Source organism: Musa acuminata, chromosome BXJ1-6 (genome assembly GCF_036884655.1).
Source record: "Musa acuminata AAA Group cultivar baxijiao chromosome BXJ1-6, Cavendish_Baxijiao_AAA, whole genome shotgun sequence".
NCBI classification, from domain to species: Eukaryota; Viridiplantae; Streptophyta; class Magnoliopsida; order Zingiberales; family Musaceae; genus Musa; species Musa acuminata.
Genome location: NC_088332.1, coordinates 37,041,999 through 37,069,935, shown reverse-complemented (window position 1 = coordinate 37,069,935; position 27,937 = coordinate 37,041,999). Strand labels below are relative to the sequence as shown.

Below are 27,937 nucleotides of genomic sequence, written 5' to 3'. Positions count from 1 at the left end.
AAAATCACCCCTCCTTTCTCGCTCACAGCAAACGATGTGGGGAGTTGTGAGCCATGGCCACGGAGGTTATACCTTTATCGCTAGGTTCAACAGGGTTTGACTTGACCATTGCACCTATGTCGCTAGGTGGATCCAGTGGAGAGACTTGCTAAAATATAAGGGAGGTCATTGGATAGAAATGATGACGAGTGTGATAGAGGTGACGATGAGTCCAACTGAGACAAAGGTAAAATGAATCTTTTTTATGAAACTAGGAACACTTTTATGAGTAATTCTCAAAATGAGAAGTTTTTTTTTTTTTCAGGATTTTGTACACATAGTTTCCATAGAGTTAACCCTATTGGATTAGCACATAATGTACATATTAAGTCAACCATGAATTGAAAATTAATATCATCAATAAACTCAAAGAGTTTAGACGAGGGAAAATGGTTGTAAATACTTGTGTTTCACTCGTCCTCGGAAAACAATTTTCCATTTGGAGTATTTTGATCTACCAAGTTTGTTCGAACCATATTTGACTACTCTTTAATTAGGCAGCAAACGGATTCAGACAACAAATGTACGTCTGAATCGAATTCGGTGTCGTAATGTCTACACCAACTACGTCTAATTAGACTACTCTGTGTCTACACCAACTTTTGAGTTAATATTATTCCAAACAAGTATCGAGAAATTAGAAATAATGTTGTGTTAATCAAAATCTCTGTCTGTCTGTCTCTCTCTCTCTCTCTCTTCTCTCACCGGTACGAAGTAAAAGCTTTACTTTATTTTTATATTTTATTTAATTTTTATTCAATAAATAAACTCGGAAAAATAGCATGTGGGAAACTAATCCAATGTTTTTGAATCGGTAGAATTTCTTTTATTAATGAATCAAAATTAATTTGGCCAAACTGTGTTTCGGAAATGCTTTTATTATTTTGAAAACTGATACTTTCTTTAATCATTTTGGAAATGAGGTGCAAAACTCAATATTTAGGATTTTCCTTAGAAAATCGCCATTATTATGACGATAATGACAATAATATGCCATTATTATTATGATAATGACAATAATAAGAAAACTGATACTTTTCTTGCTCTTCTTCCGCGGCTGCCACCGTGCACTTGCTGCGTCCGGCCCACCAAAGAAGATACACAACGCATGTGCACAATGCGGAAGTCAGCACCTGATGTTGATCTTTGTGCTTATCCATCCCTCCCACCTCTGACAGCGAAACCTCCTTCCAATCATTCTTCTTGTGTCTTTCCCTCCCCGTTTCGAGCTCGTCGTTTGCTCGCTCGCTCACTCCCTCCGTCGTCGAAGGTAGAACCAAGGAGGCGAACGGATCATCATGGCCTCGGATCTCTCTCAGCTAGAATCAAGGTTCCCTCTTTCTCAATCCTCGCTTCATCTTTTGGTCTACCTCAGTAAACTCTTGTCACAAATGCGGTCTTTCTTGACCAGTTTGGTTCGGATTTCGGCTACATGATTTGGTTGTGACCCTCATGGCTGTCTTGTTCCTGTTTCACCTTGCCTCTGGCTTTCTCTTTTGAACAAGCAAACTTGATTAGTACCATTTGCGAGAGTCTGGAACGAGCGGAAAATTAGGACGACGAAATTACTCGAAAAAGAGTTGTGAGATTGCGATCTGGCTGTGGCTTTCTTATCAATATAAGTCTGGATGTTGGACATTGGCCTTCTTTTAGACCCATAGAGAACTTGGATGATTGATATAGCATTTTTCGTTTACGTCCTCAAGTGTAGTGCTGTTTACAAGTCTTTGCATAGATCATAGCATTTAGATAAACAAACACCTACTTGGTTATATTTCTGGTCACCCAGTTGGAGTGTGCCTGACTTGTAAGCATGAGACCAACTGTGGTATCAGTTGTTATTGCTGTGTTGTTCAAAAGGTTTTGTTTTGGGATACCCTCATTTGCATTATATAACATAGTACATGATTACATGCCGTATCTTCTGTGACTGGATATTAACATGGTACACCATAGTGCAGATTGATGCTGTTTATGATGGATGCAGCTGCCTTGAATCAGCATGTCATCTTGTTATCGTGTCATTAGGCCGGTGTAGAGGCTGTCTTGAATATAGCTTGTTTATGAGTCAGTATAATCATATCATCTTGTTTATGTGAAAATATTGTTGGAATATACCTACAATACTATATGTTCAACATATGACATTCTGTCATTATGTTGTTCCTGATTTCAAACTCCAATTGTGCTGATTTCTGCATGGAGAATAAGTGTCTCAAATATAGCTTTACTTTATTTTTCTTTTAAGTGCTTTTTGCCAAGCATTTGTCTTGTACTTCTGCTCTACCATAATATGTTTTTCTTTTTAACCAATACATCCTTGATGCAAGGGCCTGTGGTATGTTCTCTGAAGAAATATTAAGCATTTTGATTGTAATCAATATTCTTAATGTCCATCAGTATTAGTTGTGAACTTTCTCATTTTAGTATCTCTTGTGACATGTAAATGTATCGACAATCAAGTTGTTTTACACTTTTTTACTCCGGTTATATGCAAGAAGTAAAGATTTATGAAGCATTTACTTTTGGTTCTTGTTTTTTTCATATTTTTCAAGTGTTTAACTTCATATTTGACTATTTTTGTTCTTAAGGTACTGTAATGCATGCCAGAAGCAGGAGGTTCTACCTAATTCTTCAATCTTATCGTGTCTATCAAAAGTAATTTTTTCCAATATATTGGATGTATTTTATTTGCATCTTGCGTTTGAATGCTTCAAACATTATTTTATTGTCTTGTTTTTATCTTAATGGGTGTGCAATTTGTAGGCACTATAGATGTAACTTCAAATCATTTTGGTTAGTTGGTAGAGGCTTTCTGTGTGGGTTCAGGGGGATAATATCCAGGGTTAGCAGTGATTCTCTGATTTTCCTGGTCTAATACATAATACAGTTTTGAATATCCCATGTTCCAAGCATATGGTGAGATGGAGCTGGGATGTACTTCACACTGCTCTATGGTATACTACAGATCAATCATTTTCCTAGCTACTTGCCTTAGCAAGTTGGCCAAGGAGTATCTACTTCTTTCTTAGCAGTTTCTGCTAGCGTGGTGTGATTTACCAAAGATCCAGTTGGTTCAGCTACTTGCAACAGAAATTGCCATTAAAAAATGTGTAATTGGTGAACACCATAGGGCAATATTTAAATTTTTTTCTTATTTTGGTTACATAAATTTATGAAATGTGATGGATCATTTCTTAATCTTTTAGAGTTTTAGGTTAACACATGATAGTATTCATTTCCTTGTCTTGGAGAAGGGCATAAAAGTTAACTTATTTGAGCTTAATTGGGTGAATTACACTTTTACTCTGCTGTCTTCTAAAAGTTGTGATTCATTTAATTGAAACGTCATGAAAGTGTATGTGAAGCTATTGGCCACCTTGAGAAAATAAAAAAATATGAACTTAGAATGTGTTTTTCATACTTAAGTTTTAATAACAGAGTGGATGAACAATGGATAAGTGACAGCCTTTTTCTGGAATCCACCATCCATGGACTTTCGGAGCAAAGCAAAGTCAAATGCTTCTATAACAGTTATGAAACTAGTGTCCTTTCTTTTGTAATGTTAAGCAATATATGATTTTCCATTTGAAACACCAACCATGCAATGATGAGACATACTTCTGTAGTGATGCATACCAAAATTTAGATACATCTCTTTAGACAACTGGGAGTTTGTGCTTCATGGTTTACTTGATAATTTTCTGTTATTTGGTCATATACATCTTTCCCCTTGCTCTTCAATTTATGATTTCAGTGAAGAGTTCTGATCAACACATCCAACCCTAATGGGGACAAGCCATGTTTCCTTGTGCCACTGTCTTCTCCAAGTCATTGGTTGTATGCATAATCAGACTAGTATACTTATGTAATTTGCATGTCCTGATTCAAGAGTACCAACGTTTCAGATGTTCTATCACCTCTTTCAGGCTTTTGGCAATAACAGTTATGTCCAAGCTGCTTTCTTTCTATCTTTGGATATGGTTACCTATTCTAAGTATCCTTTCCCGGATTTGAGGTTAGTGTGTCTTCATCTTGATATTTCATATGGTGAACTTCTACTAATCTTATTTACAAGCTTGCTCAAGCCATTAGCTGCAGGGTTGTTACTTGTTAACTGGGGGAACCTGAACTGTATAATGGAACTTCTTTTTGGTGTCTGATACAACAATGTATGAAACTAGGTATCATCCTTTCTGTCAGATAATTAGGTCATAAAAGTATCTCAATACTATTATCTGTAAACCATTGACATTCTTATACTTAGTCCACAGATACACTTTGCATACTTTGAGGCTTGAAGGTTCAAAACCTTATTAAGATGCAGAATATGAGTAAGTCCAAATTTGGTTGATCTGATAGAGAAAGGTTTAACTCTGTATTTGTCTAATCAGTCAAAAGGGATAAAACTTGAAATTGGTTTAAGTTGTTATCTGGTTACATATTTTTATTCATCTTTTTTCCTTTAGGTCTTGTGCTATGTAAGGTCTAACATTTACTACTTTGCTCAAGGTGAAACATCAGAAAGTGCACTTTGAACAATGCTCTTTGGAAATCTTGATTGACAATTTGACATTTTCCGACATTCCTCCACTTATAGATACTTTATCAGGAATCAGTTCATCTGATGTTGATGCAGTTGATGTAAGTCAGAAATCATCTGATGTTTCAATAGATGGGGAATCTCTACTACTGTTACTTCGTGCAGTCAACCATAAGCTTCGGGCTGTTAATTTCATTAATTCATCATTTTGGAAAGATGTTTTGCGGTATGTTGCTTAATGTTCACCAGATTCTTTTTGACATTAAAGGTCTCTAATAACATTTGATCACGTAACAATCATCTACAACATTTTCTTAAATGCAATTGTAACTGTAATGACTATTAGTAAAGGGTAAAGGATATTGTTTTTAAGTAATCGAGATCCACCATTTTCCACTATGACAGTGTTATGCAACTTGAATATATACCATTATTTTGTGAATCTAATTCTGCCAGATATAATAATAAGTTTTTTGATTTTCAATGATACTGTCATGTGACTTAACATTGTTTTTTCTTTCTTTTGTTGAAATATTGATTTGAGCAATAATGATAACTATTTTCAGTTATTTTCACTATAATGTCTAATAATGAACGGGCATGCCTCTAAATATTTGTTCATTAAAATTGTTGCTCAAAATGAGCTAGAGGGCTGCTAGCAACCTGTTATAAGCATTAGAACTGGTTAGTCCAGTTTTGAGTTATATCCATTATAGTGGGCCGTTCTACAACCGTGATACCAGAACAAAGGTTATTCATTTGCTAAGAAGAATGAAGCTTACTGTTGTCAGTTATGCTATTGCGGATCTCATAATTTTTAAAAACCATTTGGAGATATCTTGCAGAGGTAAGATTCTGTGTTCACAAAAACGAGGAAGAGTCCATTAATCAACTATGGAAATACCACCACATTGTTCTATAGGAGGGTTATATGTTGTTGTTTTAAATGTTGTCTTCACATTATGGCATTTCTTGAACTTGATCTAAACTAGGTGAAATATTGCATGTTAAACATTTTCTATTCGCTGACATAATTACTCTACTCTCCATTGCTTCTAGTGATATTTTCCAGAGAGGTACAACGTGCCAGGTTTTGAACTTGCGCTTCTCTCCTATTCGGAAGCTCAACATGACAGGGAAATTCATGGAATTACACACACTTAATTTGGATTTTAGTGTTCATTTGAACAGCTTCCACATCAATTGTTTTAGTTGTATGCCAAAGCTGATGCGGCTCTCAATGTGTGAAACAAGAGTAGCCAATCTATGGATAACAAGTGCTGCACTATCAAAACTTCGTTCTTTGGTTGAACTTCGCTTTCAAACTTGTTTGTGCTGCTTTGATACTGGGCCATGTCCAACATCTGGTGGAGTGATCAGACTGGGAAATGAGAAGATTTTCTCTGATAAGCAACAATTTTCTTCCTACTTAGGATCAAGATGTGTGGATAATGATGACATGTTAGAACAGACTATGGAACACTCTACAGATGACACTCTTGGTAGACTTTGCTCTGATAATCTGTCATTTTTAAATCATGATTCACTGAAAAGCACTACTCAGGTGTTATCAGATGAAAGTGATTCAGAATTTTCAAGTGATACAAAAGAGGTTGACAATTTGAGAAAAATATCTGATCCTGTTATTGAGTTTAATAACCAGGCCAATTCAAATGTCATAGTAAGCCCATCGAAACATTCTACACCATCTAGCATTATTTCTTCAGTACCAACTCTTATTCCAACTTTTGAGGAGGTAATGTCTTCAAGTAGAAGACTAAATGATAGTAACTCTTTTATTGGGCATGCAAATGCTGATGAATTTTGTTGTCAGCATAACTATATTGATAATTTCACTATCACTGAAGAATTTTCTAAAGATGAAGGATCTTTGACTAATAGTCTGAAGGTAAAAAATGTTACAATGACCTCACTGAAGAATCATATTTCTAGTCATCCTTCACCAATTTGTTTTGAGACATACTACAAAGAATATATGATAACATCACTGCCAAATTTATTAGTTTTAGATAATTTGCCTATTGGAGATGTGGAACGGGAGCAAGCCAAATTAGTCTTTAAGAGATATTTTGAGCGTGCACCATATAACAGACGAGGAAAAGATTCTGTTGTCAGTATCGTTCAGAGGCGTGAAATCAGCAGTGGTGTTTTCTTTCAGAGATCTTCTAAAGTGAAGCAACGGTATCTTAGAGAAAGTAATCACTCATTCCTCAGGTCACTTTCTGCTGCTAAAGTAAACTCATCTCCACAGCCTCATTCACATTCAATTTCCAATTTTAGAAGTGGTCCAAGTGAAGAGACAAAGAGCTTTCGTCCAAGACAATTTGAGTACCATCCTACAGACCCAAGACTTATGGTATTTGGAACACTAGATGGGGAGCTTGTGGTTCTTAACCATGAAAGCGAGAAACTTGTTGGTTATCTTCCATCAGTTGGTATGACACTAAATAGCATTTTAGGCCTTTGCTGGCTTAAGAAGCATCCATCTAAGGTGAGCTGACTACTGGTGAACATAAATCTGCTGCTTTTAAGGTTGATAAATATACCATGTTTTCCCTATCTTTTCTTGACAATATTTACCTGCTTTACCCACACTGGCTGTATCTATATCATGTTCATGTCCTAATTTTTCCACATCACTGACTTGTCATTTTGGGTTTATGCTGTTAACTCTAGCTCATCGCTGGTTCGGATAATGGTTCTTTGCAAATGTATGATGTTTGTCGAATGCTGTCAAAGGTCACTGATCGATATTGCAATATGGATGCTTCTATGCACACATTTGATGATTTTGAGCAGTTAACATCTGTCCATATAAATTCAAATGATGAATATATTCTTGCAAGTGGATTCTCAAATCATGTGGCGCTCTATGACATGTGCAGTGGAAGGCGTTTGCAAATTTTCAAGGACCTTCATAAGGAACATATAAATGTTGTCAAGTTTGCCTACCATTCACCCACTTTATTTGCCACTGCATCCTTTGATAAAGATGTCAAGATGTGGGACTTAAGGCAAGGTACGTCACAGCCTTGTTATACAGCTTCAAGCTCTAGAGGGAACGTGATGGTTTGCTTTTCTCCTGATGATTACTATTTACTTACATCAGCCATAGACAATGAGGTAAACTTGTATGACACATTCGGTTACATTATGCTTTGCAACCATATGTTGATGATCTTAGCAAGTTTTTCCAGGTTAAGCAACTATTGGCTGTAGATGGAAGACTTCTGACTTCATTTGACATTACTTCTACTGGAAATGCTCAAAATTATACTCGATCTTACTATATGAATGGAAGGGATTACATGATAACTGGAAGCTGCGAAGAGCATGTTGTACGCATATGCTGTGCTCAAACTGGAAGGAGGCTTAAAGATGTTCATCTCGAGGTTATTTAGAACTGCAAATTGATCTTTCATCTCTCTAGCTTATCATGGGCCATCTGTTTACTACTGGATCTGAATTTTTCTCATGGTTTTGCATAATAAGAAAAAAGCATAGTACAACCTCCAAATAGATTCATGGTTAGATTTTAATGACTTGTATTGTTGGTGATCTTTTGTTGTCATCCTGAGGGCTTAACACTAGTATGTGACCTGATAAAGGGGCATCCATCTTAAAAATAATGGATTATAATTGAAAATGCTTGATGCTTTACATGCTGGTGGAGTTGATTTCTCGAATTAAAGTTTCTTCGGAAGTTTGTTTGCACCTTGAAAACTGTTGCGTGTGGTCTGCTAGAGCCTATTGTTTCTCCTTCAAGGTTTACATATTTGGTTGCTAGTGCTGCTACATGGATTTATTTGTTTCCTTTGTTATATCTAATGTCAACTCCATTATGGAGTTTATTAGCCATCGTAAATTTTCATGTTCAGTCTCGTTGGTCCTTAATTCCAACTCTTCTTTATCATTTTTGGGTCCATTTCTCAACTTAAAATTGCATTTCCTCTATTATGCTTATATGTGCACTTAAGACTTAAGAGTGTGGTTTGTCCTTGGTCAATCTAATATCATATTAACATCTTTAAGAGGAAAGTCCAAATAGAGGACTCAAATTATTAAATGTGATCTATATACTCTTTAGGTTATATGATGTTCATTTGCCCATCCATTATCTTGACCAAAAATATGAAGTCTAAACTTTTGCATCACTTGATGGATGATACATGGATTTGTAATCTTATAATTTATCAATAAGGGTAAATTTTAGAAGGTGCAGAACCAAATTAACATTTATATAGTTGATTTTCAAGTTGGCCATGGGCTTATGGACTTACCAAGAATCTCTTGTTTTTTAGTTGGTTGACCTGAGACTAAATTTATATGCGAAAGACAATTAAAGATCCAAATCACTACTTGATGCATTGGTAAACATGTTTGTGTTAGTCTATTATTTTAGTATAAATTACACCATTAGTCCTTAAAACTAGTGCTGGATGTCAACTGGGTTTCTAAAATCAATTTGTGCCCATTGACTTCTCATCATGATTTATCATTTCAATCAAATCCTACTATTAGGATCTATCAACAAATTTTGACTGAAAGCTGATATTAACCCATGACAGAACTTAACATACCAATCTAATAAAAAAATCAATTATAAATTGTCTATTGTGTACCATATCGGGCATGTTGGATGATTTTTCTGCTAATATTTGTGTTACGTTAAAAAGTCAAGTCCAACTGCGCAGTCAGATCAACTTTGCGTCAAGGCTTGTGAATGGAAGCTAATGAAAGGACTTGATCAAAATATAAATTATAGTTAAGGGAGTCAATTGGCACCAAATAAAGTTTTAAGGCTCAATTGAAGTTTGCTCTATGGTTCAAGCACTCTATATATAGTCTATCCTGATTTTTAATATAAGGCACTTTGGAGGATCTGAAACCATATTTGTGAATTATTGGTTTTCAAATCAGTGATACTCTTTAGATAAAAGGAAAACTCTCTTTTTTTGGGCAACCTAAGACTAAGCATGCTATATATATTTATTATCTTGTGGATTCTGTATAAAATGTAAGACTCTCTTTAGATCAGGAAATCATATCTTGTGGATTTTGGGCAACCTAAAACTCTCTTTAGATCAGGTGCTATCAAAGAGAAACAATAAAATGTATTAGAGGGGTAAGTACTCCATTGGTAATTTATCGAATGTAACTGCATGCATCTCCTTTGGGCATATATTTTTTTTGAGAAAATTTTGATCTTTCAAAAAGATCATGTCAATTGCTTATATACAAAAAGATATATATGTCAAGACATAGTTATGATTTAATTGCAGGGCATCCTGGTAAATCAAATGTATACTTACCATGTCACTCTAAACAAAAGAACTTAAACATATAATTCAAAATTAATTGTGTAGATGCTAACACTGAGTATGTCTTCCTGGGTGGGTTTATATGATGATATTGCTGATGGAGAACATATTTCATATTGCTTGGTACAGTTCTTACCAACGATCGCCATTTCACTCGGATTGGTATGGGATGGGCTGTACATACCAATTCGAGCATAGACTGGTACGTGGACTGCCCCCTGTTTTGAGCGGTCCTCTTCGACCCATTAAAACAGATTCCACTCCAACTCGTTTACACATTTAGGTCTTGTGTTTGTGAGCCTTCTTCGCTCGAATGCGAGCGCATCTCGCCTTGCTATCACCCATCCCTGCCACCGTCTATCATTCGCCGTGCACCGTCAACGCGGACGTTCCTACTTCTTTTCTTCTCCTTGCTCTTCTTCCTCCTCTTTTTCCTCCACCGCATCCTTCCTCTTCCTCTTCCTCCATCACCTCTTCTTCCTTTCTTTTCCTTCTTAATCCTCTTACCCCTACTTTTTCCTCCACCATTTCCTCTTCTCCTTTTCTTCCTATTCGAAATACCAGTATGTATTGGTGTAAGATTTGTCGGTATTAGTACTGACCAGTTTGTACCGGTCCGATAGATCACCAAAATGGGTCAGGTATTGAAATCAACGATCCTTGGTTCTTACTATCTTAATGTCTAGAGCTACATCACATTGGATAGAGAAAGCATAGCTTAGAGGATTAATTAGATCAACCCTCATTTGATGAATTTCATCAATTAACCAATTTGGAATGCTGGAACCAGTTAAAAATAATAAAAAAGGTTAACTAAAACTAGACATTGTGTATGGGATCAATCCTGACCGATAAGATGAGTTGAAGCTGACTGAAACTTCAAGGTCTACCTATCTTGGTCACAACTCAAACTGTGACTGTTGCTGATGGTCCAATATTGTGACCAACGAGCCAAATCCGGTAACCTTTCCAATATGTTAATTGACAAAGCCAAGTTGGACCCATGAAAAATTGAATGCATGAGAAAATATGTGGATCTTGCCATTCCCTCTATTTTTCCCAGTTTATTGTGAATAGAACTCCATTTTATGTTCCCCTATTACAAGTTCCCACCAGAGTCTTTCCTTCATACCTTCTTGCAATGCATCATCATAAATTAGTGATTTGAAATTGCAATCTCCAAATGCAGGATCCTAATAAAATATTTGCAAACACAAAGTTCCAAACAAGGCTCCCCTCATTTACAGAAGTTGCATATTCCTATGCATGTTTTACCTAACACAACTGCATTTACAAATGTAAGGATCCAAATAGCCCCTAAATGTTTACTCTCTCATGTTTTTTAGCAGCTTGATTAAATTTAGATGACTATGAATCAATTTTTTGTGATGATCTTACCATTTTTCTTTCAATTCCCTACTGCTAATACTAACTGGAAAAAAAATCTTCTTTTTTGTGCAATTTTCTGCTTTCAGTATCAATGCAGGTCTAGCATATATAAAACTTAAACATCCTCTGTAATGTTCCTTTTTATTTATGGTCACTTTGTGTAATTTTGTTAATCTCCACCTCAATCTTATGCAACTGTTGCCTTAAGTTAACTAAATAGTATCTTGAGTAATATGCAATCAGATTAATCATGTATTCTTAATTTTTTTTTTAAAGTAATATCATTGGCTTGTTTCTGATATATTTTTTGTCTGTTTAATTGACAATTGAATCCTGACTCATTATCTGGAATTCTGGATTAATATTATTGTACTCAAATTATCTGCAAACCTAGTGTCTTTGTTTGGATAATGGATGGCATATAGCATGTCACATGCTCGACACTCTTTGGTGATATCAAGCCTTACTGAGAAGGCTTAACAATCATCAATTTTGCTCATGAAACTGTACTAAATATAATAATTGCTCACTATTTGCAGGGACGGGGTTCAAAAAATTCTATATTCATACAATCTTTGAGGAGTGATCCATTTAGGGTGAGTATTTATTTAGGTCTTAAGCAAATAGTTTGTCTGATGTGACTCCTGAAAAATGGTAAATTCTCACTTGACACTTGCCATCACATTTAAAACTCTGTTGTTGCTTTGAAACATAATTTTTCACTCTTTCCTTAAAATTTTAATCATCTGCACCTAAGAGTTCACTGGAATTATGTTGACAAAATAAAACTGCTGATGTGTTCTTTCAAGTGAACGACATCAGGAAATCCTTATGGCGTATTAATTTACACTAATTAGTTTCATTATCATGGACAACTTAAATCCCTTTTTACACAGTGTAACAGCCTTTGTTTCAAGTTCTACCAATCCTACTTGGGAACTTATTAAATTTTTTGTTATTTCTCTTATGTGACTTTTTAGTTCCGGCGCTTATGTTGGTCTAAGTTGTGTGAATGGTTGCTTGAGTTATTAAATCTTAACAGTTAATGTAGAGGTTGTATGGCACAAAATTTCCAAATTAGTACGATGGTCACTTCCTGATGAGGAAAATAAAATCTATTTCTTCTTTCTGCAACCATATAAATCTTTGAGGTCATGTATATGTTGAAAATTAAGTTTAAGTTATTGTTCACTTTGCTGTCTTTTGCTCTTAGTTTATCATCACTTCTTGGTAGTGTCAAACTGTCAATGCTGCAATTGGGAAGCAAAAAGTAGAGCTTGGGGTATAGAGTGATCTATAATTCTATATATAAATTGTTTTTCCGAGAGGTTGGAGTCTGAGCAGGACCAAGATGCCCCTACGATGAGAACAAACTATACTAGGATTATATTAGAATTTATATGATGACCACGCAAATAAATTAACATAGTTAATCAATTTTCATATGAAGATCATTCTTTTTTTCAGATTTTGAAGACAGTTCATTCCTGCATGCTTGAGATTGTAGGCAGTCCGATAACAGCTTCAGTTTATGATTGCTTCATAGTTCATATTACAAACCATAAATTGTCAATCTAACTGCAGTGAAAGAGCTTGTTCTCTCTAATCTTCATTGTGATAGAATATCTTCTTTCTAGGTGCAAAACATACCCTTACAAATTATATAATTTGTGTCAATGAAGCCAAATATGAAACCACAGAACAGCTTCAGTTCAACCAGTTTGAATTTGCATGAAAATTTTATGTATTTACTTAACAAAATCCATGGATGTTCTACTAGATCTTATTTTTATCTATCTATTATAATGGAGTATCTTCCTGTCCAATGCAGGCTTTTCACATGAGTATTTTAGCAGCTCATTGGCACCCATTTACAAAATCAGAGATCATAAAGGTACTTCAATTTTTTCTTTAGTTGCTACCTCGTCTGGCCAAAATCTGCAGACTCCAGCTATTTTGGAATTCTCTGCAGGTGAACTTGTTGCAAACTGAAGAATGCATCGAAGAAAGCACATCCGGTTAAAGTGCTCTAATGCTCTAGTTCCGTCACTGGTGAAGGGTTGATCATTTGATGATAACTTATTTGGAAGATGAATATTGCCTTGTCAAGCAAACTGAATTCACTTCTGGCATATTATGGCAAATATCTCAGGCTCTTTGAGCCCTTTCCTTCATGGGCTCTACTCCATAGTTGTATAATGTGTGGAAAGATTGAATACTTTGTGTACATATATGTGTTTCAGATAGTGCTATGGTCTAAATCGTGCTTCTTGAAATAATTTTGAGATGTAAAAGATTGTTGATCAACCAGAATATGAACTCGTTTGTTTTGAAAACAATTTTGAGATGCCATTGAACCAATTACTGGGGCATTGTTCTCTATAGGTTCTTCAAACATGGAGGTTATGTGAGTACAAGAAACTGTTAATAGCTCAGCTGATGAATCCTCATTCCTTTGTCACTAAAGATGCAGCAGTGGTGCGTTGGGTTCCAATTTGTGTATAATCTACAGCAAGGAAGAACTCAAACTACCAGTGTTAGAGCTGTGGAGGATTCTTCTCCTGCAAATTGAGAAATGCCTTGATTTGAATTTTTGTTTGAAGTTAGATTGTTAGACATGCCACAGGTGATCTTATGTTTCATATTTGGCCAACCAAAATATGTTTCATAGTTGTATCAGCCTCTATCTAGATTTTGTTTCCATCCTTTCATGAAGATGTTGGTTCTGAAGGTAAATGGTAGAAAGATGGCAGCTTCTCACGGACATTCTATCGAACACCTGCTAAAATGCCTGAGGACCGCTAACCAGTGGAAAGTTGCGGTTCCCTGTTTGGTGTCTCGGACGACGCAGTTGAATCCAGTGTCGGAAATATTAGCTTTGTATTTAAGCGGCATTCGCCCCTTTCCTGTCCGACCAAACCCTCGCCGGGGAGATGGCTGAAGACAGCGAAGCGACAAAGCACGGGTCCGGAGAAGCGCCCGCAAAGGGAAGCAACGAGGCAGAGGCCTCCGCGACGCCCCCTCCGCCTCCGGCCTCCAGGCTCCCATCCGTCTCCCTCAACATCTGGCCGCCGTCGCAGCGGACGCGGGAGGCGGTGATCCAGCACCTGATCGAGACCCTCACCTCTCCATCCCTCCTCTCCAAGCGCTACGGCGTCCTCTCCCTCGACGAGGCCTCCGCCACTGGCCGCCTCATCGAGGAGGAGGCCTTCGCTGCCGCGGCCACGGCTGCGGCTGCGGACGGCGCCCACGCCACCTCCGTCGACGAAGAGGTGGAGATCCTCCAGATCAACTCGAAGGGGATCACCGCGGCCGCGGACGGCGCCCACGCCACCTCCGTCGACGAAGAGGTGGAGATCCTCCAGATATACTCGAAGGGGATCAGCAAGCGCGTGATTGAGACCGTCAAGAAGAGAGGTTCATCCGTGGACGGCGCCGCCAAGGTGACACCGACGCCCGCCGATTCTGACGCACCTGCCACTGCTGCCGGTGAGGAAGCCTCATCTCTCGAATCAGAGACTCCACAAGCTTAAATTTGGGCTCTGGATACTATATCATGGTACTCTTTCCTTTTCTGTTTCTTGAGTGTTTGTTACATTGTTCTCAGATGAAATGCTTGTCTTGGTCTGGAATTTTTAGTTGGTGGTGTTGTCGAGGATGATTGCATTTTGTGGATCTGTAGACTTGCAATGCTGCATTGAATTGCTATATGGTGATGTTTAGAGTTTATGACATAGTACTGCTACTCTATATCAACTAAATAAAACTAAGGGAGAATGTTCAATCTCTTCCTCTCTCTGGTTGGAGTAGATAAAATTGGGGTACTGAAACTTTTAATCTTGTCTCTGTATTTATATTTTTTTTTTGTTGTTGCTGCCTTTCTATTTTTGGATCTACACCAATATTTGTTTTTTTTTTATAATTTCAGTATTTATAGCATTGCCTGCTTTTATTTCTGTTCTTATCCTATTATTGCTGTTATGTTTTTAAATAGCGAAAAGACTACATCATTTGATTACTAGGGAATCAGATATTACATTGGGGTTATTACCAAAGTTGATTGGGAATTCACTATCCCCACTTAGAGCTAATCAAATTAGCTCTTGCAAAGTTAGCCATGACATGAGCTGTTGTTTAAATGTCGTCGGATAATAACAAAAGTTGTAGGAAATAGATTGACATAGCAGTTTAATGTCGTGTATTAGACTAGAAATAGTCAGTCCATGGGCATGATTTATCCTCCTTGATCCATCTGATGGCTAGTTGAGAGTCAGATTTGATGATCAGGTTTTTGGCTCCTAATTGCAGAGCCCTCTCGAGGCACTCTCTAATTGCCCGGCATTCCGAATGAGCCGTAGAGGAAACCATGATGTGTTTGCATCCTGCAGCTAGTATAGAACCATTAGGAAGTTTTAATAAATAGCCTGAACCAGCTGGCTGGGTTTTAGAGCTGAATGAACCATCACACGCAAGGGTGTGGAACATTTGTAAGAAGGTTCATAACCATTACTTGCATATCTTCATACTATGTTCAGATTATAATTTCTCCTTTTGTATGCTTAGATTTGTCTAACCAGCAAGTGGGACCTAATCAATCTAGACGTAGCTGCTTATGTAAAGTAGAGGAAACCATGATGTGTTTGCATCATGGTTTCCTAACCAGCAAGTCGGGCACTCTCTAATTGCCCGACATTCCGAATGAGCCGTAGAGGAAACCATGATGTGTTTGCATCCTGCAGCTAGTATAGAACCATTAGGAAGTTTTAATAAATAGCCTGAACCAGCTGGCTGGGTTTTAGAGCTGAATGAACCGTCACACACGCAAGGGTGTGGAACATTTGTAAGAAAGTTCATAACCATTACTTGCATATCTTCATACTATGTTCAGATTATAATTTCTCCTTTTGTATGTTTAGATTTGTCTAACCAGCAAGTGGGCCCTAATCAATCTAGACGTAGCTGCTTATGTAAAGTAAAAAAACTCGCATAGTGAAACAAGAAGGGAGTAATAAAGAGTTGACTGCAAAGATAAGAGACTAAATACAGATTACTATAAGATCTGAAGTTACCTCTAAATTTATTGAAGTCGTATACATCCTAGATTTTCGACTCAGTGTGACAGCTTAAAGACTCTGTTATGTAATATTTGACTCAAAAGTGGGAACTCTTGTTAGCTGAAACTCAACAATGTTGAAACAAAAAAAGTGTAAGGAATACCCACCTAAGGTATATCCCATTTCACTTATTCCATCTACCTTTAATTGACACCACTTAGCCGCCCAAGCACCCTATCTTTTTGTTATCCACCTACATTTTAAAATCATTTTTGGCAAACAAATAAGTCCCTATAAATTTTACCTGCTAGGTATCTCAGCTGTACATCCTTGGTCATTGCAGTGTCCATAAGTATAATGTGCCTGAGATGGTTGCTTGGACCATCCCAAATAATGTGGCACTTGTAGGGGAAGCAGCTATTCACTTATCCCTTGCTAGTATCGCATTTCTTGACAAAATCAACTCGATCAATGTTTCTGCAGCACCAACTAATGTCTCACTGGCGTTCACTTGAAGAATTTTTGGAAATGGTGTATTAATTCTTCTAAGAAGCAAAAAACCAAAATTTACATAATCTTCCCCACTCATGGACCAGTAGTGCTTCTAGGTTCAATCCAAAGCTGAGACACTCACTCTACCATGAAATGAATGGTTCATTCTAACCATAGTGATTATTAGGTTGTATTAAGTGCTGTGCGAGAAATTAAGATCCATCTTGTTTTTGTCGTAACGAAAAAATTCACTCTGGAAATATTAGTTCAAGATGGGAAGCTAGAGGTAGAGGGTATTGTTGTGTTCTAGGTAAGGTAGCAGCAACACCAAGTTAGGTAAGAGATTCTGAAATATTTCTAAATGGTGAGAAGGGTACATGCTATTGGCCACAGTTAGAAGAATGTTTTTTGGTAGTCAACCTAGTTTATTTTTTACCCATGAATAGTTTTGTGGCTGCTCCATTAATCCCATCAGTCTTTCCACTCTATTCTTATTTATCTGCACGCTTAGTTGAAGAAAAGATATCTGATTTTGTGCAGTTGTGAATGATATTACATACAAGGCAACAATCTCAAACATCAATGGTTGAACATTGTACATCTATGACAGCTGTTGTCTGGTTTTGCTCTTCCTGTGCCAGTCTCTTCTGTTTTGGTTCAATAATCTCATCTTGCTTTACATATTTGAAACCGTTTATGCCCTCATAAAAAATCTGAAATCTGTAGAAGATTTATCAGTTGCTGGTAGTTTTGTTTAGATTTATCAGATGAGTTGAATCTGAAAGCCTAACACACTTCTTGCCAGGAACTACAAATGGCAGTGAAAGCCTAAAAACTCATAGTCCACTCATGATTTTTTTGGTTACCATAATTGCTTCCAATGCTTACTAAGATTCTTTGCTTCAGGTTTCTCTGGACTACTTAGGTTAATCAATGCTAGTCACAGTGATCAATTACTTCAAATATCTTTAAAACTTCTATTATCATAACAAAGTTTTCAAAGGGCATCAATATTTATGATAAGCTGTGATCTTAGGTGGTGTTTATGCAAAATATCCATTCCTATTACATAAAAGACTCAAACATTAAATATTTCCAAAGCCATAACTAACATATTGAAAACAATGTAGACTCAATTCCCGCACTGATGATGATGATGCTGAAAACAAAGCCTACTTTATATCTCTCTATGTATCCTTAAAGAAATTTAATCTCCATTTGAAGCATTAGGAACACAGAAATGAAAGAATACCTTTGGACTTTTCTGAAGAAAAAGGGGCTTCAGAGTGACCATTAAAATGATTCAACATGAAATTTTCTTGACCATATGCAAAAAATCAGCAAGTGATAGGCTAACGGCTAAACAGCTACTAAAAAATTCTGTACAAGATTGTTAAAGGAATTTTACATTCATGGCATTAGCTCAGTGCCCAGCAACAACCCATTCAATGAATCTGCATGAACGAACTATTTATTATTCTTCACCAAAATCAGCAGGCAATATACTTGAGCTAAGAACAGACGCTACCTTTCATTTTACAATCATCTCATGGCAAGAATAGCTGGGAGAAGCTGTCTGTCAAATCTAATTTTGTTTCTGCAATTAGCCAAGGCGTTGCTTGACATAGGTGATACTTTTTGTCTGTCCTGGGGCTTCTTCTCCTACATAAACAAACACCTTTGCCATCTACTTTCTTTGTCTTCTCCCTGCAACTGCAAATTAAGCTGTCAGAGCCAAGGAAAATAACAAGTTGTTTCACATGCCATCTAAACACTCCAATTGATCAACAAACTTGTGTATGTATAAACAAGATACTGAACATTCCATTCTATTAAGATAATTAGCCTTCTCAGTCAGAGTTCTTCACAAATTTAATCAAGCAACAGAAATTTCATGAGAATCTTAAGTTGGAAATGTTTCTTCTGTGGATCAATTGTCCAGTCCATATGGGAGCATAAGTTGTGGAATGGTCGAAGAGGGAAGTAAAAACAGTTTAAATATACATTTTTCTACATCCAGATCGACTATAAGTCGTCCAAGAAGACTCAACTGGAATAAGTAAAAATTCCAGAGGTGTTCAAGTCTCATACTGGAAACAAATAGTGAACTAAGTTGAAATATTATTCTGCTTCACACTTGTGTATTCAGTATCAACAAGGATATCACACCTACGAATGGGTTAGATCAATATCAAAGTTTGCAAGATACCCATCTGGTATGGTTCAATATAAATGGTATTTACCGGTCGAACGGTCTTTTTCTCAGGCTTTTCGTTTTAAGCTCAGCATGTAATTAAACCAACACATGATACATCAGCACAGTTTAGACTGGTATCAGTTTGGGCCAAGTCAAGTACTTAAAAGAGTTAAGGACCTTGATCATAATATTAATTGAATGATGAAATGAGACGAATAAACTAAAATGGCAGACCTCTTTGAAACCATGATCTCTGAACTGCTTGACGAATGTAGCGTTCATGCTTCTGCAGAAGCTCGTCAACCTTGTGAGACTGAGAAAGCAGAGGCCCTGAGAACTCAACTCTGTCTCCTTCATCCTGACGACCCTGAGCATTTTCAAATTAGAAGAAACAGCAACATAAACAATAATCATCGCTGACAGACTAAACATGCAAGCTAAAACAAAGCAAGGAAAGTGTCACATCCAACTCCTACCAAAAAATTACGTTTTGCTGAGATCGGATCTCCCCTGAAAAGCACTTTGGAGAAGTCCTGAGAATGGTGTATGTCGGATGAGTCAAATGAATCTGGGCGTCCTAAAGTTGCCCACTTCTTGAGAATCTTGCATTTTGCTTGTTCATATGTGTCATGGCCTTTGGAGCCAGCACTGGTTTCATCTGCATCTCCGTTCTTGTGCGTACCGAGTTCCAGAACAGCTTTATCTGGCACAGTATTGGATGGATCTACAGCACCAGAAACATGGCTTTTCGAGCTAGAACTACTGTGAGATCTATCATATGCACAAGCTTCTCTCTGCCTTTTAGCCCATGCAAAGCCACTAGAAGCAGAAACATCCAAGGGACCCGAGAAAGCAGCATCCTCTTGACTTAAGAGTCTGGCTTCACCATTTACTCTAATGTGTTCTTGTTTTACCTTGGACCTCGTAACTCCATGACGATTGACCTGTGACTGTGTACATGAAAAGCAAACACATGAAAATAAAATCCACCAACTATCCTAAAACTTAGTTATGGAGTAAGATGAGAAAAGGACCTCTTGGCTCTCTGCTATTTTGCCTGGTGCATTACTTGGTTCTCTTGAAGCTCTATATGCCCCTGGTTGTCTTGTTATGGCTTCTGGCCCATGCCGTCGTCTTTCAATCCTTCTCCTGAAAGGACAACACAAACTGATCAAAATGGCTGCAGGAAAATGAGCTCTCTACATTCTTTGAAACATAGATTCCTCTTTTGAGGCTAAGGATGTAGATTTGTAAACAGAAAGTCCAGCGTTGAGAACCATATCAGCTTCTGTAAAAGTGATACCAGCTGAATTAAATATCAGATGTGATTGGCTAGATCAATGATTTTGAATGGTAAATCTATGAAGAATTGCAGATAATGGCCTGAAACTAAACCTACACAGAATGGGAAATGTCTGTTCTTTTCTAAGCGGACAGAAGTTTTGCTGCCTAGGTGACAACTATTTGGGATAATGTTATAATATCCCAACTATGTGGTAATGACAATGGCAATAACAGCAATAACAGCAAGGCCATGATGTCTGAACTATTTGGGGGCTACATATCTACGTGAAGCTGTGGTCCGACAAAACACTAAAACGCAAGTCATAGGAACCTAAATATTTGCCAATCAAAACAGTAAAATTGAGCTTTATAACCTCTTGGAAATTAAGACTTCTTTCATTAACAAGTAAGCATGTAAGAAAGTCATTGAGGCCAAAACAGATTAACAAATATAAATCGCTCCAGAACCATCAATTGTTTGACAAAAAACAGATAAATTAAAGCAAATTGACAACTAAAACAACCTTGATTATAGATAATAAGAAAAGATCAACAATCATTCAACATCAAGGAGTACAGTCCAAAAAATAATAACCATAAGATTAAATAAGGTTAAAAATTTCAGTCAGATCCTAGTTTATACACCTTGTTAGACTGATACGGTACCGAGATATAGGATGGTATACCATCTTGTACCACCTAGTATCATTGAGAAAATATTTAAAAGATAATATCAATTGGTACCAAGCTATATAGACTAGTACTGGTTACTGGTTGGACTGATAAATAATAGTTGGTATGCACCGTTCTGGCCGACATATGAAACCTTGATATATGTAAATCAAGGAAAAGGATATATAAGAGCATATAACATAGTAACTATGGAAGAATAGATACATAAGAAAAAAAATCAAAGAAAGGGATATAGAGCATGATATAAGAAACCTAGTTGTCGGCGGAGAATAATGAAGAAAAGATATAAGCAATAACAATGAAAAGAAGAGAAAAAAATTAAAGATTAGCAAATCGCATGACAAAGAAAATTAAGGACTGGGAAAAAGAAGGAAACAATTAAAGAAAATTTAGTAGTAGTAGTAGCAGTAGTAGTACAAGAAGAAAACCACACCTTGTCTTTGTTATTGATGGCTATCATTTGCCATATGTAAAGAAGAGAACACAAGAAACAAGATTAGCAATCAAAACACAAAGAGAGCTGCCATCTTTTTTGTTGATAGCTACCATTTTCCTTATGAACTAATGGTGATTGGGAGAACAGTGGTGGTTGCCCAACTGAACATAGAAGGAGATTGCTTTTCTACCTAGTTCTCTCTCCCAATGACCAATGAAGATAGGGAACAAGGCAAGAGCCCAATGAGATTTTGGATGAAGTGAAGCATGAGTTGCCTTCTCTAAACAACTTCTCTAATCACCAAGATTCTGAATAATGAGAGATATGTGGTACCATAGAAAAGGTATAAACACATACAATTAGATGAAATTGTCACTAGCTGGCAGCCAACAAGACAGCAGCCTCGTTAAGTCCTTGGTGGAAATTTGACAATATTAATTGTGTTAATTATGATTCAGGATATGATGTCTGATGTAAGTAGTTAATTAAGATTACCTGTGTGACTCCTCACGACTCTTTGCATCGATCTCTTTATTAGGTGGATATTTTGGCAAACTTGAAGGCTCATAGGCATAAGGCTTTGTTCTGAAATACTGAAAGCATATGGAGGAAACAGAATAAGAACGATCATTAAAATAGGAGAACAGTTAAGATAGAGATCTAGAAGAAAAAATGGGAAATAATGCAAATTACAACACAAGAAGCAGTAATCATTATCATCGATATTTTTAGATGGAAATGACCTAATCTGATGAGTATTCAGTTAATAAATTCTTTTTTCTATTTTTTCTCTTTTTGACAAAAAGGTGCTGCAAAAGGCTAATATCATTCTAGCAAAATACTGCCCACAGAGATACAATGAGCTATCTTGATTCTTTGGTCACCCAGAAAAGAAATCCTTGTGACATCTTAAGGCTCAGTTGGTCATATAATCTACAAGATCACTAGCCTAGTAGTAAACATGATCAATAAGCATTTTACACAAAAGAAAACAGATGTTTATGTATCATCTGCACAACTCTATACATCCTCAAGGTACACTAACTTCTTTAGGAAATTTGGTAGCAATATGATGCAAAACAATGCAATCTATTTTTCCTGTCTTTCTACTATCTTAGCTTGAGATTCTGCACTGTAATATAAATCCTCCTTTTGTGTCGTTTATGAATCATTAACTCGGAGAGGAGATGAATTTCTTGGACAATTGGATCCAGTGGTACAATAAGGAGGAAGGAATTTTATAGTCTCGTTTAATTTAATGGTAGGACTACATGGACACAACCAATATTCACATGAAGCTGAGCTCTCTAACTGTATTTGATTCGATTGTTGAAACTTCTTGGACCTTGGTCATGTTTGCATATGATTCCTAGTATCATAGGATATTTCGTGATTTATCTGTTGAAATATCTAATTACCATTAATATCCTCAAGAATTCGCATATGATATTAACTTTCTGTACTGAAGTAGCCATGTAGGACTCACTAACTCACAAAGTAAATTCAACCACGGCAATGTTGTGGTTTGGCAGATTAGAACAAGGTTGTTTAGTTATACCTATATGAAAAAAATAGCAACAAGAATGGCTAAAAAATATCACAGAGTGTGTGGGAATGTTTAAGCTATCTGAATGGTACTGACTTCAATGTTAGCCAGCTTAGAGTAATGAATTTTCTTCAAAAAAATATTTCCCTTCAATTTGTATATGGCTTTAAGTTTTAGTTATTTAGTATGATTAAATTTGAGGAAGAAATATATTAATGGGAAAATAAATCTGACATGAAACAGAATTTGATAAAAATGTTATCATTGTGGAAGAGTAGCAAATTAAGAAAAAACACAAAGTTTGACTAATATAGCAAGACACTAAAATGGCATGCCGACACTATGTACGAATCAGGACAACTCATGTGAAAGCATTTAATATAATATATGCACCTCAGATGCAAGAGCAGATGAAGCAGTGCCACGCTTGTAAGGCTCAACAGACAGAAAAGTTTCTAACAAATTGATAGCTGTTGCTGGCAGATTCTTGAACATATCCTGAAGACAACTCTCATAAGGATGATGAGGTTTGAATATTGTAGCATGGGGCAACTTGGACTTCTTCCAGTACTCATCTGGAGGGGAACCACAAAGCTTGAATATTTTATGTAATTGTTCAACCTGATAAAAAGAGGGAAAAAAAGGGTCCCATGTCATCAACGAGAACTACTGAATCATGACATATTCATGGTTCTACTCAAAAAAGATAACTGCCATGATCTTTTAATGGCAAGTGAGTCACATGATTACCTCAGTTCTTCCTTGCAGAATTGGTTTCCCAAGGAACATTTCTGCAAATACGCAACCAACACTCCACAAATCCACACTCACTTCATAGTTTGTTGAACCCAACAGTAGCTCAGGAGGACGATACCATAGTGTCACAACACGGCTAGTCAGTGGTTGTTTATGTTTGGTACTGCAGAAATTTGCCAGACCAAAATCAGCCATTTTGAGAACTCCATCATTATTTACTAGAAGATTTGCACCCTTGATGTCACGATGTATTACACCATGTAAATGGCAATGTTCAAGTCCAGATAGCAGTTGCTGCATGTAGCACTTAACCTACAATTCATCAACAGACAATCAAATGCAATATGCATCTCAGTCCAATTGACTATAATGAGAGAGATAAACAAAAAGCTTTTATGGCTAAATTATCACATGGACAAACCTGTGCTTCACTGAACTCAATGTCAGGACAAGCTGACAGCCCAGCAAGATCATGTTCCATGTACTCGAATACAAGATATAGACTACATGAGAGCCGAGAAGTTATCAGTCCTTCGAGTTTCACAACATTTGGATGGTCTAGTCTCCGTAGTATCAATATTTCTCTTGCCATAAACCTAACACTCTCTGGCTCAAAATTGTCAAACCGCACCTTTTTTAAAGCAACAACCTTTCCCGTGTCAAGATCTTGTGCTCTAAACACACTGCTGTAGGTACCTTGTCCAATCTTGACATGCAGTAGACAGCAAACAAAATTTAGCCAGAAAATGAAGCAAAAGTAAGCACCAACTTCAGTGAAAAATATAGCCATGAGATTATTCAAAGATAGGCCCAAAAACACAGGTCATTTGTTACATATAAAAGGACACAAGATAGACAAGTTAAAAATGAAGTTTATTTTCAGTGAAACATTTTTTATCCCCAATCAACCTATTTTCATCTGATGCTTATTCTTGTTTCCCAATCAATGAAGGAAAATTCAGTGTAATATATAGGAACCAACTTCGTGCAAGAAAGAACTGATAAGTGCACTGATATTCTATTTTGTATGACAGATTTGCAATCAGGTATTCATATATATTTATGCAATTATATTAGTCATTGCAGGATCTTAAGTATTGAGTGAAGTGTCTATCTCGGGTATATAATACTGATTTGATGGTTCCTTGATCATCATATTACAATTCACTCTGAAGCTTCCTTCAGTTGTGGTGGTATATTCCATTTTATCCTATTGGACCTGACTGGCCCCTTTACTTTTTCAGCCTTTAAAAAACCTTCCCCTGCTTGCAAAGGAAGAAACTTTTGATACTTAGTTGACATCTCAGTTGTAATATTCTATGGCTCTAACCATTTAAGTAGCATAATTACCTATAACTTATATGAAATAAGCTTTTTCATAGGACTCAAAATGATAGCATGCCATCAAAATCACAAGTACATTTCCTACAGGAGCTACAAGGTAATCACAATATCGGATATACCCCGCTCAAGTCCCTAAAAACTTCATTAAAACACCACCATAAAAATTCCAAATCCTCCAATGAGCTTCTGATGTGAGAATAATTTGAAAAGATTCTTATCCTCGTACGCATGATTCCACACAGATAGGCTAGTAAAAGTGTTCCGGTATTGTTTACAATGATCCCTAATCTATTTAGCCTAATAACATACACAAATGGATCCTGTAACATGGCCCAAAATTTAGCTAGTAGTAGGACAGGGTTGAGCCTAGATACAAGTTCATCTTCTGATGATTTTCCATAATGGGGCCATTAGGGTATCACAACAGCCTCTTCCAAGAGCCTACTACAACAGTTTAAGAACATATGCTAAAGCATACGAAAAGGCACTGGTCTCAAGAGGTAAATGATCTCTTATATACGAAAAGAGCCATGTTGCTCTGCTCTGGTAAGTTCGGCCATTAAAGATAAAATCTTGATTAGATTACTAATGGAAAGATTGAAGAACATGAGATGAGCATCTGAGTGACAAAAATGATTAATGGGCGCAGATGAAAAACAAGAATAAGTATGGTTAAATCTGAATTAGATAAGTATTGCAAGGATCCAACTGATGCCTAATTATAAGAGAGAACAAAATATATTCATTCAAGACCAAATCGGCAACGAAAGGTGCTTGGACTTGTGTTGAATATAAGCAATATAGACAAAGAAATAGGAGAAGGATATTAGCGGCGTCGGAGAATGTCATCTGAGAACAGCATAAGAAACAGTCCTGACCACAAGCATTCCAGAAGAGGGTCATTGATATGATTGAAATCATCCTCATTTGTTCAGATGTTGAACTTCATAAGATAGGGCATAAACCAAAAAAAGGCTTTTTCATAGATCGCATGTGAAACTTCAAAACCAGAAGCAGACTAGGAGAATATGCAACAAAGAACGCCACATTTGATCGGGAAAGGGATCGGTACATCACTTCCTTGTTCAATATGCCACGATCTTATCAAGAAACAAATCACATGAATGGATGACGTAGAATAAGACACGACAAGGCATTTGATTTTCACTCTAGAATGAGAGCACGAGTTCAAAGAACCAATCGAAGGTCATGACGATCTTGATATTACCTTCTCCAGCTTCTCAAAGGAGTCGGCTTTCAAAGGCACCCAACCCTGAATAGCCTCCCCGGCGACGGCGCTGAGCCAAGCAGGCCATCCGGCGGCGACCTGCTCCCCCTCAATGTACTTATGAAAATTCCCCAGCCGAAGGCTCTGTAAACTGCCACTAATTGCGCTGGCCTTCCCAGGATCCCCCTGTCTGCAGCCAGCCCCCTCGCCCTCCTGCTCCTCCTCTCGGCATCCCTGCCCGGCGCGGCACCGCGACGAAGAAGCCGAGACCGCCTCCGATCCCTCGCGGTGGTCCCTCAGAACGCCTGAGGAGTCCAATGCCGGGGTCACTGAGACCGTCTTCTTCGACGCCACGCAGCCCATCACCGCCCCGGCTTCGCCGGCATCGGCCTGACCACCGGCGGTCACGTAAGGCCCGGATCAAGAAATCGGCAAACGACGACCAGGCGAGGAGGAACCCGGTGGAGATGAGACCGGAGAGGGCACGGGAGGTCCGTCAGAACACAAAAGGTGAGATCCTGGAGCTGCTTTCCTGTGTCTATTCGTGAACTCGATCACTAGGGTTCCTTTTTCTTGCGAGATTAGCGGGATCTTATAAAGAGAGGAAAAAGGAGGGAGAGGATAAAGGAAAACGGCCCGAACGAAATCTATTACAAAAGACCATGTAGCCGTTGCGACAACTTTGCATACTGTGGCATTTCTCTGTTTTCCTTTAATTTCCTATTTCTCACTCTTTCTTTTTTTTTTTCTTACTATATTAATTTTTTTATATTAGAGGATAGACCTTTATATAAGGATAAGACCACTTAATGGGAATTTTAGTAATGGTTTCACCATTTTAGTTGTGGTAAATATGCATTCTCAACTTAAATTCAATCAATTGTTTTTTTGTTTTTGGTCAATGATGGTTTGGTGTATCTTGTGTTAGTCCTAATAATAATAATAATAATAATTACTATTATTATTATTATTTATGAGAATAAGTTTGAAGGGAAGTGAATATATTAATTATATAAATGGGGGGTATATTTGGGGGCATCATTTGACAAAACGGTGGGAAAGGAACATGTGTGGCCGTCCATGGATGACTTTTAGTCAGAGTCAGTAGAAAGAGGGAGTGTGTGTCTCCACTTAAAATATTTGTTTGTGTGTGAGAAAAAGTGTGAAGGGGAAGTGGAAGGTGTGAAAAAGAAGACTGACACACCGAAAGCGTAGAGAGACAAACTCCTCCTCCTCTTTTCCTTCTTCACTCATAGCTGCTGACTCATGTAACCATGATTCTATTGGGTTGAGTTGGGATGAGACCCACAGGTTGGAGATGCAAGTGTTTGTGAGGAAAGAAAAATAGTGAGAGTGGGGTTCAGCTGAGGTACCGGCAACCATCAAATGATGGTGCTGTCTTTTCCGGTGTGATTGCTTTTGTTAGAGGCATCTCTTCCAGCTTTAGTTGTCGTAAAAGTTGCAGGTTGGGCTCATGTACTTTTTCTTTCTAGTTTTTGGCTTGGATGTGTAGTTCTTGGCAGGATAATTACCCTCGCAGCTTGAATCGATTTACAGGATAATTAGAGTCTCTCCACTTAGAGATTTGATATCC

At 37.3% G+C, this 27,937-nt stretch overlaps 3 protein-coding genes across 21 annotated transcripts; 2 read left to right on the top strand and 1 right to left on the bottom strand.

Annotated features, from left to right (window-relative positions):
• The first annotated feature begins 1,026 nt into the window (after window positions 1-1,026).
• On the top strand, window positions 1,027-15,109 carry LOC135585360 (protein DWD HYPERSENSITIVE TO UV-B 1-like). Of its 17 annotated transcripts, none has more exons than XM_065188374.1 (12): window positions 1,298-1,369; window positions 2,631-2,697; window positions 3,969-4,057; window positions 4,141-4,211; window positions 4,314-4,373; window positions 4,552-4,808; window positions 5,642-7,094; window positions 7,280-7,726; window positions 7,801-7,995; window positions 11,853-11,909; window positions 13,145-13,207; window positions 13,286-15,109. In XM_065188374.1, the coding sequence occupies exons 7-12, from the start codon at window positions 5,712-5,714 to the stop codon at window positions 13,334-13,336; spliced, it is 2,196 nt and encodes a 731-aa protein (XP_065044446.1). In that variant the 5' UTR covers window positions 1,298-1,369; window positions 2,631-2,697; window positions 3,969-4,057; window positions 4,141-4,211; window positions 4,314-4,373; window positions 4,552-4,808; window positions 5,642-5,711; the 3' UTR covers window positions 13,337-15,109. The 17 variants fall into 17 exon arrangements, with proteins under 17 accessions (XP_065044435.1, XP_065044436.1, XP_065044437.1 ...); XM_065188373.1 differs by having other exon boundaries at window positions 4,307-4,373; XM_065188370.1 differs by having other exon boundaries at window positions 4,141-4,223.
• Window positions 14,247-15,109, top strand: LOC135676797 (MFP1 attachment factor 1-like). Its single transcript, XM_065188381.1, has one exon. It carries the CDS (start codon window positions 14,247-14,249, stop codon window positions 14,844-14,846), a length of 600 nt encoding a protein of 199 aa, XP_065044453.1. The 3' UTR covers window positions 14,847-15,109.
• Window positions 15,110-18,056: 2,947 nt separating this feature from the next.
• On the bottom strand, window positions 18,057-27,352 carry LOC135676794 (protein IMPAIRED IN BABA-INDUCED STERILITY 1-like). 3 transcript variants are annotated; one of them, XR_010514428.1, is made up of 10 exons: window positions 26,344-27,263; window positions 24,193-24,477; window positions 23,766-24,083; window positions 23,409-23,636; window positions 21,965-22,062; window positions 20,091-20,205; window positions 19,533-20,006; window positions 19,291-19,423; window positions 18,388-18,572; window positions 18,057-18,313 (listed from the first exon to the last, which is right to left on the bottom strand). XR_010514428.1 is itself a non-coding variant. In XM_065188362.1 (9 exons), the coding sequence occupies exons 1-9, from the start codon at window positions 26,704-26,706 to the stop codon at window positions 18,547-18,549; spliced, it is 2,031 nt and encodes a 676-aa protein (XP_065044434.1). In that variant the 5' UTR covers window positions 26,707-27,352; the 3' UTR covers window positions 18,057-18,546. The 3 variants fall into 3 exon arrangements, 2 of the variants coding, with proteins under 2 accessions (XP_065044434.1, XP_065044433.1); XM_065188362.1 differs by having other exon boundaries at window positions 18,057-18,572; window positions 19,291-19,414; window positions 26,344-27,352; XM_065188361.1 differs by having other exon boundaries at window positions 18,057-18,572.
• Window positions 27,353-27,937: the final 585 nt, after the last annotated feature.

Excerpts from the sequence above, each read along its gene's own strand:
- LOC135585360 (XM_065188363.1), top strand. The coding sequence starts at position 1,148 with ATGTGCACAATGCGGAAGTCAGCACCTGATGTTGATCTTTGTGCTTAT. Across the intron at positions 1,370-4,551 it reads CTCTCTCAGCTAGAATCAAG|GTGAAACATCAGAAAGTGCA; the intron begins GTTCCCTCTTTC and ends ACTTTGCTCAAG. Across the intron at positions 4,809-5,641 it reads TTTTGGAAAGATGTTTTGCG|TGATATTTTCCAGAGAGGTA; the intron begins GTATGTTGCTTA and ends CATTGCTTCTAG.
- LOC135676797 (XM_065188381.1), top strand. The coding sequence starts at position 14,247 with ATGGCTGAAGACAGCGAAGCGACAAAGCACGGGTCCGGAGAAGCGCCC.
- LOC135676794 (XM_065188361.1), bottom strand. The coding sequence starts at position 26,706 with ATGGGCTGCGTGGCGTCGAAGAAGACGGTCTCAGTGACCCCGGCATTG. Across the intron at positions 20,206-21,964 it reads AGTCGTGAGGAGTCACACAG|GAGAAGGATTGAAAGACGAC; the intron begins GTAATCTTAATT and ends TTGTCCTTTCAG. Across the intron at positions 20,007-20,090 it reads AAATAGCAGAGAGCCAAGAG|TCACAGGTCAATCGTCATGG; the intron begins GTCCTTTTCTCA and ends TCATGTACACAG.